Genomic DNA, 16,132 nt, shown 5'->3' on the forward strand with positions numbered 1-16,132 from the left:
TGCAATGACATACTAGTAAGCAATGAAAAAGGAACAATACACTGAATATCAACAATGCTACAATGTGAATGAACCTCAAAAGTGTTTTACTAAGTCAAGAGTCAGCAAATTTTTTCTGTAAAAGGCCAGATAGTAAATATTTTAGGGTTTGTGGGCCCTATAATCTCTGCTGCAACTGTTCAACTCTGCTGTTGTAGTGTGAAAGCAGCCATAAACAGTATGGAATGGGCTTGGTTATGTTCCAATAAATTTTATTTACAAAAACACATGGCAGCCTGGATTTGGCCTTCAGATTATGGCTTGCCAATCCCTGCTAAGTGAGAGAAGTGAGATGACTAAGACTACATATTATATGGTTCCATTTAATTTTGAAATGCCAGAAAAGGCAAAGTTAGAGAAAGAGGAGAAAGCCCATTTGTGGTTGCATGTGGCTGGGAAGAGTCCTGCAAAAAAACAGACTCAAGGCAAATTTGGGGGGTGATGAAAAAGTTATAAAACTGCATTGTGATTATTGTTGTACAGCTCTACAGCTCTAGTGATTAAAACTTACGGACTTTTTACCCTTACAATGAATGAAGTTAAGGGAATGTAACTTATATCTCAGTAAAGATGAAAAATATAAAAGGAATAGATATAAAAGACTGGTGGGTTTTCCTTGGTGAACCATGAAGATACCAAGTGCTATATGATATATAACTGAGGCTAGCAAATGATAAGAATACGTTGGTAAAGACAAAAAGTGAAAAGAAGAATAGTTGTAATAGATGACAGAATTGGAATTTGAGAAAATTATGAAAAGCCAAAAGTATTTTTGAAAGTCGTATTTTTAAAAATTAAATACTACTAAAATTGTGCTAATTAAAAAATAACTTTTGACCTGCTTCCTTGAAATAGGATCAAAGTCAAAAGTAGTACACATCCTTTTTTCCTGAATCACATACATATTCTCCCCCTCACATAATTTGAATCAAGATTTCAGATTAAAATGTCAGTGAAAGCACCTGTATAATCTGTCTCCACTTTGCTCCAAGTTTATGAGAACATGATGTGAAAATTTTTCAGAGAAATAAGTAACTACATTCTAGTTACATTTAAGACAAAGAAAATCCCTGCAGACCATGAGTAGACAAGAAACCCTTAGTAATGGGTGGGTATTGATACTGTCTGGCTCACAGAAACCTGGGCCATGTGGGCCAGGGCTTAAAAAGTGGGTTTTTAAGCCAAATGTAAGAGAGTGTAGGTTGCTAGACATTTTAAGAATGCCAAATGTGTCTTACAAATGGTAGGAGATTGGAACTGGGCTGTCTGCATAAAGCAGAGAACTGGGACCATGTTTCTAGTCTGTAAAACTAGACCTGAAATAACTCCACCTGACACTGTTGGTGTTTTCCTGTGGGCCAAAGAGGCAACTATGCAAAAATGGAAATAGTAACCATATGTTGTGTGTGCATGTGGCATCTGGAATAGAGCTCTACCCATGTGGAACCAAAGCCCCAGTCTTTCTAATTTAAGACCTGCTCTGGATCTGTACAACTCCAGAGGGATAGTGTGAGCAACCATGAAACAACATGGCAGGAAAGAGCTCACAAAGGATAAAACTTCCACATAAGGTGTGTTTGCAGGCAAGTATTTTAGGACATGTGAGGAAATCTGTTACCACAAGAGACAGCAGATACATCAAATAGGATCATTTACATCCAAGGAAATAAGACTAAGAACACAATCTCAAAAAAAGCACTTAAGTATAAGAATGTGTAAGAATTTCAAATGAGGGGCGCCTGGGTGGCTCAGTCAGTTAAGTGTCTGCCTTCGGCTCAGGTCATGATCTCAGGGTCCTGGGATTGAGTCCCACATCGGGCTCCCTGCTCAGAGGGGAGCCTGCTTCTCCCTCTGCCACTCCCCCTGCTTGTGCTCTCTCTCTCTGTCAAATAAATAAATAAAATCTTAGAAAAAGAAGAATTTCAAATGAAGTGGTAACTGGCAATAAGGAATAAACAAGAACAGGCAGAATGATAAAGGACTGATGACAAATCTTGTAAATAACAAAAATGGAAGAAATTAAAAACAAAAAACTCTTTGGTAGATTAAATTCACGTTAACAGAAGAGAGAATTAGTGAATCAGAACTCTCAAGTGAGAGTTGCCAGTCTGGAAAAGCAGATCTTCTAGAATATAGAACAAAAAGATAAAGAGGTTGAAAACATGAAAGAGAAGTTAAGAAACATGGAATATAGACTGGATTAAGGGTTCCAGGAGGTAAGAATATTTTGTAAGCATCGGGAAAGAGAAATTTTTTAAAGGTTGAAAGTTTGCTATATTTGGAGAGCAATTGAAAAAGCCCACCAGTTTCAAGGAGGATAAATAAGACAAAGAAAAAATTACCCCCCTGGGTATAGTGTAATGGAATTGTAGATCAAGGACACACACTCACACTTTCTTGCAATTAGGAAAGAAATGGCAGATTATCAATGCATTTGTCAGAAATTATAACTGATACCACTATACATGAACTTGTGGGTTGTGTTCATGTTAAGGAAGCTAATCCAAGTGAGGCATTTTCCTTTATGAAAAGACTGCTTTTCCTCCTTTGAGTTACGTTCGCTGGACGGTTGTCAGCCCAACTAAGCGAATGTGCAAATGCACTTTTCCACCTGTTAGAAATGTGGTTCCCTGCTTATAAAACACAATTTAATTTATAAAGCATAACTAGAATTTAAGGAGTCTGTAAGTAAATGATAAGGGTTTAATTAACATCACTTTTTATGGTACTTCATTTGTATGTTTAGTAGAGTAAAAGAGAAGAAAGGTAAATCTTGAAGATATGGTTTAGCATATATCATCAGCATTCAGTAGCACTGATTTGTTGATGGAATAACATCAAATGAGTAAGACTGTATGCCCAAGAGCGTGTGAAGGATCTCGAATTTCAAAAGAAACAATAGATACAGTCTACTTCTTAAAGAACTTAATTACACAGTGGGAAAAACAACTAAGACCTTAAGGAATAATCACAAAGGACTTTATGTTAACTCCCACTGTCCTTATTGAGTGAGAGAAGTTCGTCTCCTGCCCATGGTGCAAAACTAGAATCTGATCACTCTTACACCCCTGTGGTCCCTTTGAGCGAGCATGCTTTCTAGTTTCTTAAAATAGTCAAATTCCAGCAGCTTTTATGGTTCTAGCTACTCCCCTTGTCCTAGTTAGGGCCTACTGTGGTTGGGTGACTTCCTCGGTGAAGTGATCAGGGAACCTCCCCTTCTGTTTCTTGCTCACCTTCTTCCTCACTCCTCTGGAGTTAGAGCTCCGGAGCGAGGGGGAGGTAAGGGGAATAGAAATGTGGCTCCTTGACTGGTTTATATATATTATAAGATGTCTTTATGTCCCCTGGGCTTGACAGATTTTTAAAACTGACTTTCTTTGAGAGTAATTTCATGGAGTCTCTGGAGATCCCTTGTTGCTATACATCTCTTCCCTACTGTTCTGTCTTTCTGGGTTTGTAAGTCCCTTACTCCATCCTTAGCCTCTAGAATCATAGAAATAACATCCAGTTTCTCAGCTGCTGAGTCAGTTCACTCCTTTAGGCGGCCCTCTTATGTAGAACCAAAGACAACTCTGCACAACTCTTCACTCAGATTTCCTAAATGGATCCTGGTAAACTCTCATACATTCAGTATGTAGAGTAGAAGTCAGATACCAGTCCATCATGTCCCCTTATCTGTAGGGAACATAAATCGATCTTTCCAAGTTGTTTCTTAAAATTCCTTTCTCTGGGTGCCTGGGTGGCTCAGTTGGTTAAGCGACTGCCTTCGGCTCAGGTCATGATCCCAGAGTCCCGGGATCGAGTCCCGCATCGGGCTCCCTGCTCAGCGGGGAATCTGCTTCTCCCTCTGACCCTACCCTCCTCTTGTGCTCTCTCTCTTACTCTCTTTCTCTCTCAAATAAATAAAATCTTAAAAAAAAATTCCTTTTTCTTCATTTGAGAAGTATTCCCTCTCAGGTCTTGGGTTTTACTTTTTCATACTTACAGTGTAATGAATTAGTCTTTTACTATTTCATGGATGCTGGCAGAAGGCATGAAATGCCTGAATTAGAGCCAATGGACTTTGTTATTCCCAGCACAGCAAGTATCAAGACTATCAAGTTTGCCTTATTTCCCCTGAATCAAGTCCCATGGGGTGGTGGGGAGAGCCCAAATGGATTCATGCACATATAGTAGGTCACATTATAGGAGAGGACTACAGAGCTTGGGGGAATCCACTATTTTTATAGTAAGCAGTTAGCAAACCTGCTCTTTATCCCAGAGGGTGACATTCAGCGAAAGAACATGAATAATACTGTTGTATTGTTGTTTTGATTTTTCTTTTTTACTATCTCTGATTTTCATAGAGATAAATTGAAAAAGGGGTTTGCCATTCTTAAGTCTTCAGTGGAAATAAGGAAAAAGCATGGGTTGCTTCCTTACCTCACCAATAAGCTTTTCTTTCATTAGTAAGATAGTTTTTCTTGGATGGAACCATCTAGAGCAGTAAGTGAAATGATTAGGGATATTTCTCACATCTGATCAAACTGTGATAAATACATATTATTGATGTGGTCTTCCTTTTTTAAGTAAGCAAAATAGAAGTTTCCTTATATACCTTCTGCCCTAACATTTTGTTAATTTTTGGTATTAAAATTTTTTATCATATTATACCAAGGGGAAATAATTGCAATAGTATTTTCTCTGGACCTAAAAGACAACAGTCTGAAGAATTTTGATTATCCCTTTGAACTCAAAGGAATTATGTGATAAACTTTTAAAAAATACAAATATTTATCTAATAAAGTCTGTCTAAATCCATATTAAATTGAATTAGAAAGATGTTTTATAATCTTTTCATTATTTAAAATTGGCTCCAATAGGAAGAATTTTTAAGGTCATACAAACTGCTTGTCAAAAAAATAGACACTGATCAGTAGGTTAGTATGTTAACGGCTTCATCAAATTTTTGTTCATCTTTATTTCAGTTTCACATCTTGCAATATCTTCAACATTAAGAAAGGAAGTTACTTTGCAAAGTGGTTGAGATTATGAGCTAATACACAGTGACTGGTAATTACTTGCAGTTGAACATTAACATAGAATTACTTCCAGCCGCATTGGTAGGTAATAGAAAGAGGTTATAAATTAAAGGCTAGAGGACTGGGTCTGCCACTTATTAGCTGTGTTACATTACATTGGGTACGGTATTTTATTTTTGATAATGTGTCATCATCTGTAAAGTAAATATAATAACTTCATGGGATCAAGCAGGTTTGTGAACTAAATGTTTTTTAAATGTTAGTCTGGTGGTGTTACTTACATGCCTCTCGACAAATATGCCTTATTGGTGGCTGTAAATATAATTCTGTATTAAAACTTACACGTATAAAAGTCCCAAAGCTAGCTGTATCTGTGGGGATGAATTTGTATGTGGGAGTATCTCCCTCTATTCCTGGGTTAGCAGGTTTATGTGTGCATGCACGTGGTGAGTAGGGTATGTCTGTCTGTGGGCATGCAAGGGTTGATGTGCATGCAGGTGACCTCTGCATGTATATGTGCTTGCATGTATCTGTGTTCTTTCTTTATGGATGTTTGTGCCTGCATATGCCTGTGTTCATTTCATGGGGCTGAATGAATAGCAATTAGTTCATTAGGGTTTGCCTATTGGCACTTTAAAAAAACAGGAAAATAACTCTAATTATTTGTATTTATGGAGCAATTACAAGAAGTTCTAAATTTTTATTTTTGGTGTTACATTAGGCACTATTGCATGTTAAATTCCTTTGAACACTGACAAGGGATATGTTAAATTTGTTTTTGGACTGCAGAACCTTTGGAGACACTTGATCTTTATAAACACTAAAGTTTGTCACATATTCCTTTTTTTTTCATATAAAAGGGAACGACAGCTTGAAATTCATGACTTCTCAAACTTATTTTCAGAAAAAAATGCTGGGTTAATATCTTTTATAGCTGTTTCAGGGTTTTTTTGTTGTTGTTGTTAGTTTAGCAGTTGTCAAATTTTTCTAAGATTTTGTTGTCTCCCTGTAAGTTATTAACTTGTTTCTTTAGACAGTAGGGAATAATGCTTAGGAGAGCAGACTCTGGAATTCTACTTCCTAAGTTCAAGTATTTGTTTCAGCACTTAACTGTGTGACTTTTAGTAAGCTTTTTAACCTTCTACCCCAGTTTCCCTCACCTATAAAATGGGGAAGATAATAGTACCTATTTCATATGCTTTTATTAAAAAATGAGGTAATTTACATAAAAGTGGCATAGTGCCTCCTTCCTGGTTTTAAACTAGCTCTCTTCTCATTTTTTTTTTTTTCTTCTCTTCCCAAAGCCCCAGGACCCTGCTTCCTTTCCTACTGCTAGCTCTTAGTCCTTTTAAGTTAAGATTTCTCATTTCCCTGGCCTACTCTGGAGTGGAATTCATTGTGAGAAATCTTTCTCTTCCTTTCAGTATCTGAGGCGAAGGTACTCAACCAGTCTTTGAGGCTGAGTTTTGTTTTATTTTGTTTTTAAATTTTAACAATAGTGGGGGAAAACTTACAGGACAGAAATAGCAAATGAATGGTGGGCACGATGTTAATTAGGTTTCCAAAAATTCACAATAAAATGTATTCCTAGTTCTCAGATTTTAAGTGGGGCCAGTCTCTGATTTTTCTTCATCTAGTTTCACAGATGTTTTAGTCAGTTCTTTGTATTTATGCTAATTCTCCTCTCTACACTTATTATTTCTTCTTTGTGACCCAGGGTCACTTATTCCCTGGCTTTTTTAAACCTTGGAGCTCATGTGCTTGAAACCCCTTTCATGTTTAAAGAGTTTCCTCTCTCCTTCCCTCTTAATATTTTTTTCTTTCAGCTTCATTGAGCTATAATTGACATATAACATTTTGTAGGTTTAAGGTATACAGTGTACTGATTTGACCATAAGCTTAGTTAACACATCTGTCACCTCACATAATTACAGTTTTTTTGTGTGTAGTGAGAACTTTTAAGATCTATTCCCCTAGCAACTTTCAAATTGCTGTACAGTATTAACTGTAGTCACCATGCTGTACATTACATTCCAGAACTTCCTCATCTTGTAACTGGAAATTTGTACCCTTTGACCACTATTGCCCATTTCCTGCCCCCATCCCATCTGTGGCGACCACCAATCTGCTCTTTGTTTCTATGAATTTTTTTTTTTAAGATTCTACATATAAGTGAGATCAAACAGTATTTTTCTTCAGCTGATTTATTTTACTTAGCAGAATACCCTCAAGGTCCATTCTTAATTTTTTTTCTAAGGCCACAGAGTAGCTAATGAGTATTTAGAAACACAAAGTTAGATATATCTATAGTTTAGTTTAAAAAATCAAGTCAGTAAAGCTTAATGTTCGCTTTGTAAATGAAGGTTGTGTGGGTATTTCATCTTAGTGACTGGGGTGGGTAGATCCCCTGAAGTGAGGACAAGGAGCTTCTGCGCAATGTGATAGAATGTGGGCCTACAGAGGCTGTCTTGGGCAGAGCTGCAGAGCTGTGTATGAGATGGGACGGGTTGTGTGTATGTGTGTGGGGCAGGAGTATTGCCCTTCTGCCCCTTCCTCCCAGAGACAACTTTGTGTCTACTTTCCACTGGTTCTAAAGTCAACTCTCCACTGGCTTCAGATGGCCGTGGGCTCTTGAGCATCATAGGAAAAAGAGAAGGGACATTCTAAACAAAAGTATGGAAGATGAGAGTGTTTGCCGTTGTTATGTAGGCCTGCCCCTCTTCTGAATGTGGTTGTAAGCAGCACAGGGACCACCTTGTTCCGAAGCAAAGGAGGACTTACAGTGTCCTGCTTTCATTTTACATAGTTCTTGACTAAAATTTGTAATCTGAGTATATATGTTTAGGAAGATGGGGTCCCATTTACCCTAATCTCTACTGAATTGAAAACAACGTAGCTATGTAATATTTCAGAGATGAACAATGTTATGTGAAAACTATAAGGTTGCATAGTTGAACTGGGTATTCCAGGCAAAGTAAGGTGTATACCATGATGGATGCTTTTTGTTTTCAGGGATTTGTTAAGGCTGTTAAGAACAAAAACTTCTCTGGCTTACTTTGATGGTTCAAAGCCTTTAAAAATAGAGTGATTTGAATTGATCATTCTCAGATTATTTTTGTTTATTTATTTTTGAAGATTATTTTTAAAATGAAAAATTACAAATTGCCTTGATTAATCTCTAGGCATTATGGGCTCTTCTGTACAAGCTCTTGCCAGTTTTGAAACAGCACTGAAACATCATTAATATTCAGAAAACACTTAATTTTATACCTCTATCCTAATTAAATGACTTGTACAATTTGAAATCCTATTTATTTTTTATCATAGAGAATAATCTGTCCTGATTTATAATGATTACCTACTAATTTTGATTCCTTCTCTCATGAAAATTAATGTTCTCTAGAAAAAAATTATGTCATTTCAACAGAGAGCAGGGAACACAAATATTAACATAGATCATCTTACTTGTATATCTTTGCAACAACATTGTATGAGAGGTCCATAAGCTACAAAGAGCTTTTAAGAAACTGAAGGAATCTAAAAAAAAAAAAAAATAACAAGCCCCAAAAAACAACAACTGAAGGAACCTAAGGAACTTAATATAAAAGAAAGAACGTAAACCATTCCGTTGTTTGGGTGCTTTATTTCCTTCCATGCTGTTTGTCTTCTATTTGCCATAGATAAAAAATGAGTTTTCTAGCAACCTATATACTTTTCCTCTTGAGCATTTATAGGCTTTAGTAGCAACTGTCTGTTTTGCTTTTTATTGCCATGGTTATCCAAGGTAAGTATTTAGCTAATATTAAAATACATTGTAAAAAAAAATAAAATAAAATACATTGTATTTTTGCTTTATGTCCTTGTGGAAATCAATGTATTTTACAGACTTTACTTGTGTTTACACTTTGCCTAAGTAGGTAATATAAAACTGGGCTCACTATAGGTGTTCAAGGAATAACTGTTAGTTGATTAGTGTCATCTTTTCTACAAAGAAAATAATGTCAATATTAAATAACTTCCCCCAAATTGCCAATTAGTCCCTTATAAAATGCTCAGGAATATTTTACTCCTGGTCTGGCATATTTGAAGCAGATTATACATCATCTAAAATATATTAGTTTTTTTTTTTTGAGTTCCAACCAGGTTGGTGTTCAATATAAGTTATTTCTGTTAGAAGTGTACCTTCTGGCAATACTTACATTCCAGTTTTGAGCTTTTATTTAATTTTGAGAAAATTTATTCTGCTACGATAAATTCTAAGGAAGGTGTCCTACAGTGCTGCAGTGGCATGATAGAATCCTCCGTCTGCTAAGTATTGGCATCCTAGGCTATACGCAGTTGGAGATGGGTCTGATGGTTGCAATTTTATAACCTCAAACACTCTGGACCAAGGGCTCCCAAATGCTGATGCATAGAGACTATATAGAACCACAAAAATCAGTCTGGGACAGGTACAGGGATCTGCGTTGGTCAGGACTTTGTGAGTTTGGGGGTTTTTTTGTTGTTGTTTTTGTTTTGTTTTGTTTTGTTGTTTTTAATTTCCCAGGTGATTCCAAGGGACTTTGTGTGGGGGCCATTTCTCCAAACCAGAAATGGGCACAGTTTTCAATTCAGCAGACCCTTAACTGCACCATTTGATTGCATATGTAATCTTGTTTTTTTTTTTTAATTATTTTTTTCATCATGATAACTATACTCTTTAATTCCCATCCCCTGCTTTCACCATCCCCCGCCCACCTCCTCTCTGGTAACCATCAGTTTGTTCTTTATAGTTAAGAGTCTATTTCTTGGTTTGTCTTTGTCTCTTTTTTTTCTTTGTTTCTTAAATTCCACATATGAGTGAGATCGTATGGTATTTGTCTTTCTCTGACTTATTTCAGCATTATACTCTCTAGCTCCATCCATTTTTTGCAAATGACAAGACTTCATTCGTTTTTATGGCTGAATAATATTCCAGTGTGTATATATACCACATTGTCTTTATCCATTCATCTGTCAACAGACCCTGGGGCTGTTTCCATAGTTTTGCTATTGTAAATACTGCTACTATAAACATAGGGGTGCATATATCCCTTTGAATTAGCATTGTTGTTTGTTTTTGTGTGTGTGTGTGTGTGTGTGTGTGTGTGTGTGTGGTGTTTTTTTGTTTTTTGTTTTGGTAAATACCCAGTAGTTTAATGAATTCCAAGCCATATTGCAATAATGACTTTTCTCATAAACCTGAGAGTGTTACCATTCCGTTTAGGAGAATACACTCTAAGTTATGATTATAGCAAATGTCCATCAACAGATGAATGGATAAAGAAGATGTAGTGTATATATGTGTGTGTGGATATCTCCACTGTAATGTTATTCAGCCATGAGGAAGAAGGATATCCTGCCATTTATAACAACAAGGGTCAACCTTGAAGGCATTAGGCTAAGTGAAATAAGTGAGGCAGAGAAAGACAAATATTGTATGATATCACTTGTATGTGGGTTCTAAAAAGGTTGAACTCATAGAAACAGTAGAGTGGTGATGGTGGTGGCTACCAGGGGCGGGAGGGTAGAGGAAATTGGGGTTGGTCAAAAGATACACACTTCCAGTTATAAGATGAATAAGTTTTATGGATCTTATGTATAGCATTTTGATTATACTTAATAATACTGTATTGTATATTTAAAAGCTGCTATAAAGAGTAAATTTCAACTGTTCTCACCACAAAAAAAGAAATGGTAATTATGGGACGGGGTAGAGGTATTAACTAATGCTATGGTGGCATCATTTTGCAGTATATACAGGTATGAAATCAACATGTTCAATAACTTTAAACTTCCACAATACTGTATGTCAAAATTATATCTCCATAAAACTGGAAAGTAAAATAAAAGTTGAGTGACTAAAGAGTAACATACAGTAAGATATTCAATACTAGTGAGTTGCTAATACCATTTACAATTTTGAAGTGTTTAGTAATTGATAAGCTAAGATGGGAACTTAGAAACTAATGTGGCCTCTGTATTAATGTATTGGCTTTGACTTCAATCAATTGGCATCCAAAATACTAGTTTTTTGCCTTATAAAAAGTGTTTAAAGAAGAAGATATTCATGGTGTACAAAGGTAAAATCTGAAATAATGTGGAAAAATTTAGTCTACATGTTTACCAAAACACTATTTTAACTGTACAAGTGAAGCATTTTTATAGCCTATTTTTTATTGAAGTATAGTTGACATAGTAGTTTCAGTTGGACAACATAGGGATTCAACATTTATATACATTTTGAAATGGTTACTACCACAAGTCTAGTTACCTTCTGTCACCAAACATAGTTATTACAATGTTATTGACTGTATTCCCTATGCTGTACTTTACATCCCTACGACTTATTTGTTGTATAACTGGAAGTCTGTACCTCTTATTTTCGATAGTTTTAATCCTAGAAACTTGGAAGAATAAATCTTTGCAGTGAAATATTATCTCTTTTTGAAACCTGTGAGGAAAAAAATGATTTATTAGTATCCAAAAATTAAAATAAGAAGTACTTAAAAACTGGTATTCACTTTTGTTCTCATCTTATTTCTCCTCCCCTCTCCCCAAAGCAGATTGCCAAACTGAGGCAGCAACTACAACGTAGTAAACAGAGTAGTCGGCACGGTAAGGAGAAAGATCGTCAGTCACCTCTTCATGGCAACCATGTAACGATCAGTCACACTCAGGTAGGCTAATTTCTTGTCCACATTTGAATAATTCCTTTTAAAGGGTTCATTATAAAGGGGGGATCCATTATTTTAGGATTAAAAAATTAATAATATAAATCCCTAGCTCTACTAAATTACTACTACTGGTTAAATTGTTGCAAGAAGTTTTTTCACCCCTCCATATACATAATTTTCTTTTAATAATAGACCTAACAGAGTGTAGTCACCTCAAGGATGATTGATACTAAAATCCTAGCTCATTCACTTATTAAGCAATTATGGGCATTATCTCATTTAATCTTCCTAATAGTACCTTAAGCCATCTATATCTCTTTATCTATATTTACCCCTATTTTACATAAGAAGAAATTGAGGATTAGAGTTCTGTTGGGGATCCCCCAACTCCCCCCCACCCCAGGAACATGTACTTCCATGGAATAAGTTTGGGGAATGCTGTTCTAGACCAAATTCACTTAAAATATTGATATAAATTTTAGTAAATCAAATACAGTAGTATAGAAAAACCCAAGTAGTGAATCAAAACAAAACTAAACAGGGTGTTTCAGAAACATATGGATGATTCAGCATTAAGAAAGGTGTTAGTTTAGTTAACTGCATCAGAAGGTCAAAGTAGACGCTGAACAATATTTGATAAAAACTCAGTATTCTTATGTGATAAAACCTTATTAACTAAAAATAGGATACTTCCTAATGTGACTTACTGCAAGTGTAGTGAGATCCTAACAATAAAATACTGGAAGCATTTCTGTTAAAATAAAAATCAAGTCATAGATGCCCATAATTACTGATATTACTTGCTAGTGGTTTAGAGGCTCTGGACAGAGCAGTAAGAAAAAGAAACAGCTTTCATTATCTGTATATGATATGATTATATTTATAAAATCAAAGTGAATGAACTAAACCATCGAAACCAATAGGATAGCCAGTACCAAGTGTTGGTGAGGATGTGGATCAACTAGAACAGACATTCATTGCTAATGGGAACACAAAATGGTACCACCACTTTGGAAAACAGTTTGGCATTTTCCTAAAAAGTTAAACACACATACACTGACTATAGAGCCCCCAAATTCCACTCTTTGATATCTAGGCATGAGAAATAAAAACATATGTCCATACTAAGACTTTTACATCAGTGTTCATGGAGGCATTATTTATAAGAGTCAAAAAATGGAAACAAATATCTATTAGCTGGTGAATGGATAAAACAACATTTCATAATATCCATGCAATACTACTCAGCAGTAAAAAGGAAGGAACTACTGATACTTACGAGAACACGGTTGAATCTCAAAAACATCACGCTAAGTGAAAGAAGTCAGAAGCAAAAGTCTACATAGTGTATGATTCATTATGTTAAATTCTCAAAAAGGCAATATTATAGAGACAAAGTATGATTTTTTTCTTATCTGGTAGAAATAATATATTTTATTCTTACTCTGTTTATTTCAAGCACCTTTTCTGTAAGAGCCCAGTGCATTTATGGAAGATCTATTGACTTGCTGATTTAACAAAAAAGACTTAGGCAGGTGTTCCTAATTTACACTGAATTTTTGACATTGTGGTTAGGTATAAAAATAATTATCTGCCATACATACTGAAATATTTGTAGGCGAAGTATGAAGTCTAGAATATGCTTTAAAATTATCTAAGAACAGAAGAAAAGTGGATACTTGATGAAACAAGATTGGCAGATGTTGGTAATTTTTGAAGCTGGATGATGTGCACATGAGAGTCATTATGGTATAGCATTTTATTATGCTTATGATTATAATTTTTCGTAACAAAAAGAAAAAACTGAGAACTTAAACGATTAAATGTAAACATAAAAATCGGTAGTTTCTCTTATATGAATGAAGGTAAACCACTGTACCCTCTACTTAGAATACTTCTAACACCACATGTGTGGGAGGTTTTCCCATACCATTTGCCAACTCTCCAGACACCAGCTGAGTGTCTTACAATTCAATATAACACTAACTACTCGGAGTTGGCACAGACCCCCACAGTTTAAGGGCTCAGCCCTACAAGACTGCCCACCCTCCCCCCTTAAGATGCCAGTCACAAGTCCCAGATTGTCATCTGTACTTCTGACCATCTGGCTATAAAAAAGTAATTCCCAACAACCACTTCAGGTTCAATAATTTGTTAGATGGCTCACAGAACTCAGGGAATCACTTATGTGTACTCTTTTATTATAAGGGATATCATAAAGGATGCAGACGAACAGTTCGATAAAGAGGTACATAGGGCAAGGTCTGGAGAGGTCTCAAGTGCAGGGGCTTCTGTCTCCCTGGAGTCGGGGCGTGCCACTCTTTTGGCATGTGGATACGTATTCACCAACCTGGAAGTTCTCTGAACCCATAGTTCAGAGATTTTTATGAAGGCTTCATCACATTGGCATGATCCATTATTAACTCCATCTCCAGCCCTTCTGCCCCCTCCAGAGGATGTGTGGGGCTGGAAGTTCCAAGCTTATAATCATGGCTTGATCTTTCTGTTGACTAGAAGCTATCCAGGAGCCCCTCAAGAGTCACCTCATTAGAATAGAGGACTGTTCCTTCTATCATCCAGGAAATTCCAAGGGATTTAGGAGCTCTGTGTCCAGTTCCAGGGTAAGAAACCAAATACAGGAACCCAAAAGATGCCCCTAGCATACCTATCACTCAGGAAATTACAAGAATTTTGGGAAATGTGTGTCAAGAACCAGGACAGACACCAAATATATGTTACTTCTTATGTTACAGTTCTCAAACACGTATATAAGAAAAATATATACAATGCCTAGAATTTGACATAAAATAAATATGCAAATTATAAGACTTTATTGAGGATATGAAATACAAAACCAAGACCTAAATGGGAAGTCCCAACACATTCATGTATGGGAAGGGAAGACTCAATATTTTTTACATAGCAATTTACCTGAAATTAATGTACAGATTGAGTTCCAACAGAAATTTAGAAGGACTTGTTTTGTTACTTGAAAAGTTGTTCTCAAAGGTCCTATGGAAAACTAATGCCAATTAATAGAAAAAATTTGAAAAGGTTTTTCCTATAAGATACCAACATGTACTATAAAATAGCAATTAAAGTGAAGCTCTGTATAGGGAATATCTGTTAAGGAAATGAAATCAGAATCAAATCAAATATAGAAATCCATAAGGAAATCAAATATAGAATCATAAATGTTGGCAGTTTGATTACTGGGTGGCAAAAAACATACTACTTCACACCATACACAAAAATAAATCATGATAGGTTAAATATTTAAAAATGAAAAATGATAAAAGTACTGAAAGGTATCTGATACTAAAGTAAGCAGCACATGTATGACAAAGAGGTACAACTTCAATATGAAAAAATCTTGTGCATCAATAACAAAGGACATTAGCAGGCAGCGCGGTTCACAGATGGCAGAAGCACAGCACTGAGTACAGGAAATATTATTCATGTGTTAATCAGTGATTAGCAGTCCACCTCATTATGAATCCTACGGATCAACTTTAATCATTCCGAGTAAGATAGAGAACATGATTATTTTTATTTTTACCTTGTTCATCTTTGTTTTCCTTATTTCCTTTCTGTGGTAGAAGTTTCTTGAGCATCAAAAGGCTTATCTTACTCTAAACTCTAAAGAACAAACAGACGGTTACCGGAGGGGAGGTGGTGGGGGGGGGTACCTGAAGTAGGTGTGGGGATGAAGAGTACACTTACCATGATGAGCACTGAGTTATGTATAGAATTGTTGAATCACTCTATTATACACCTGAAACTAATATAATACTGTATGTTAACTATACTGGATTTTTTTTTTTTTTAAAGACTGATCTTGGGCCCCTGGGTGGCTTGGTCAGTTAAGTGGCTGCCTTCGGCTCGGGTCATGATCCTGGGGTCCTGGGATTGAGCCCCCCATCGGGCTCCCTGCTCAGGGAGCTTGCTTCTCCCTCTGCCTGCTACACCAACTGCTTGTGTGCTCTCTCTCTCTCTGTCAAATAAATAAAATCTTAGGGGCGCCTGAGTGGCTCAGTCGTTAAGCGTCTGCCTTTGGCTCAGGTCATGGTCCCAGGGTCCCGGGATCGAGCCCTGCATCAGGCTCTCTGCTCGGCGGGAAGCCTCCTTCTCCCTCTCCCACTTCCCTTGCTTGTGTTCCCTCTCTCGCTGTGTCTCTCTGTCAAATAAATAGATAAAATCTTTAAAAAAAAATAAAATAAAATCTTAAAAAAAATTTCTAAAAGGCTTATCTTACACTTTTTGGTACTGTCTGTGACAACCGTGAGAGGTGGTTAACTCTTGAGAACTTCTCCAAAAGACTTTTGAAAACAACCTTAAAGTTGTTAAGTGAGTGTCACTGAACTGAACATGATGTAT

General features: G+C 36.2%; 1 protein-coding gene across 1 annotated transcript in view; it reads left to right on the forward strand.

Moving 5' to 3' along the window:
• GLCCI1 (glucocorticoid induced 1) overlaps positions 1 to 16,132 on the forward strand; it is a 112,529-nt gene that overhangs the window by 64,575 nt on the left and 31,822 nt on the right. Inside the window, exon 5 of the mRNA XM_021689535.1 lies at positions 11,642 to 11,758. Coding sequence (XP_021545210.1) covers positions 11,642 to 11,758 — 117 coding nt within the window. The remainder of the gene's footprint in view (positions 1 to 11,641; positions 11,759 to 16,132) is intronic.

The sequence above is a fragment of the Neomonachus schauinslandi genome, chromosome 12 (assembly GCF_002201575.2).
Source record: "Neomonachus schauinslandi chromosome 12, ASM220157v2, whole genome shotgun sequence".
In the NCBI taxonomy this organism is placed as follows: Eukaryota; Metazoa; Chordata; class Mammalia; order Carnivora; family Phocidae; genus Neomonachus; species Neomonachus schauinslandi.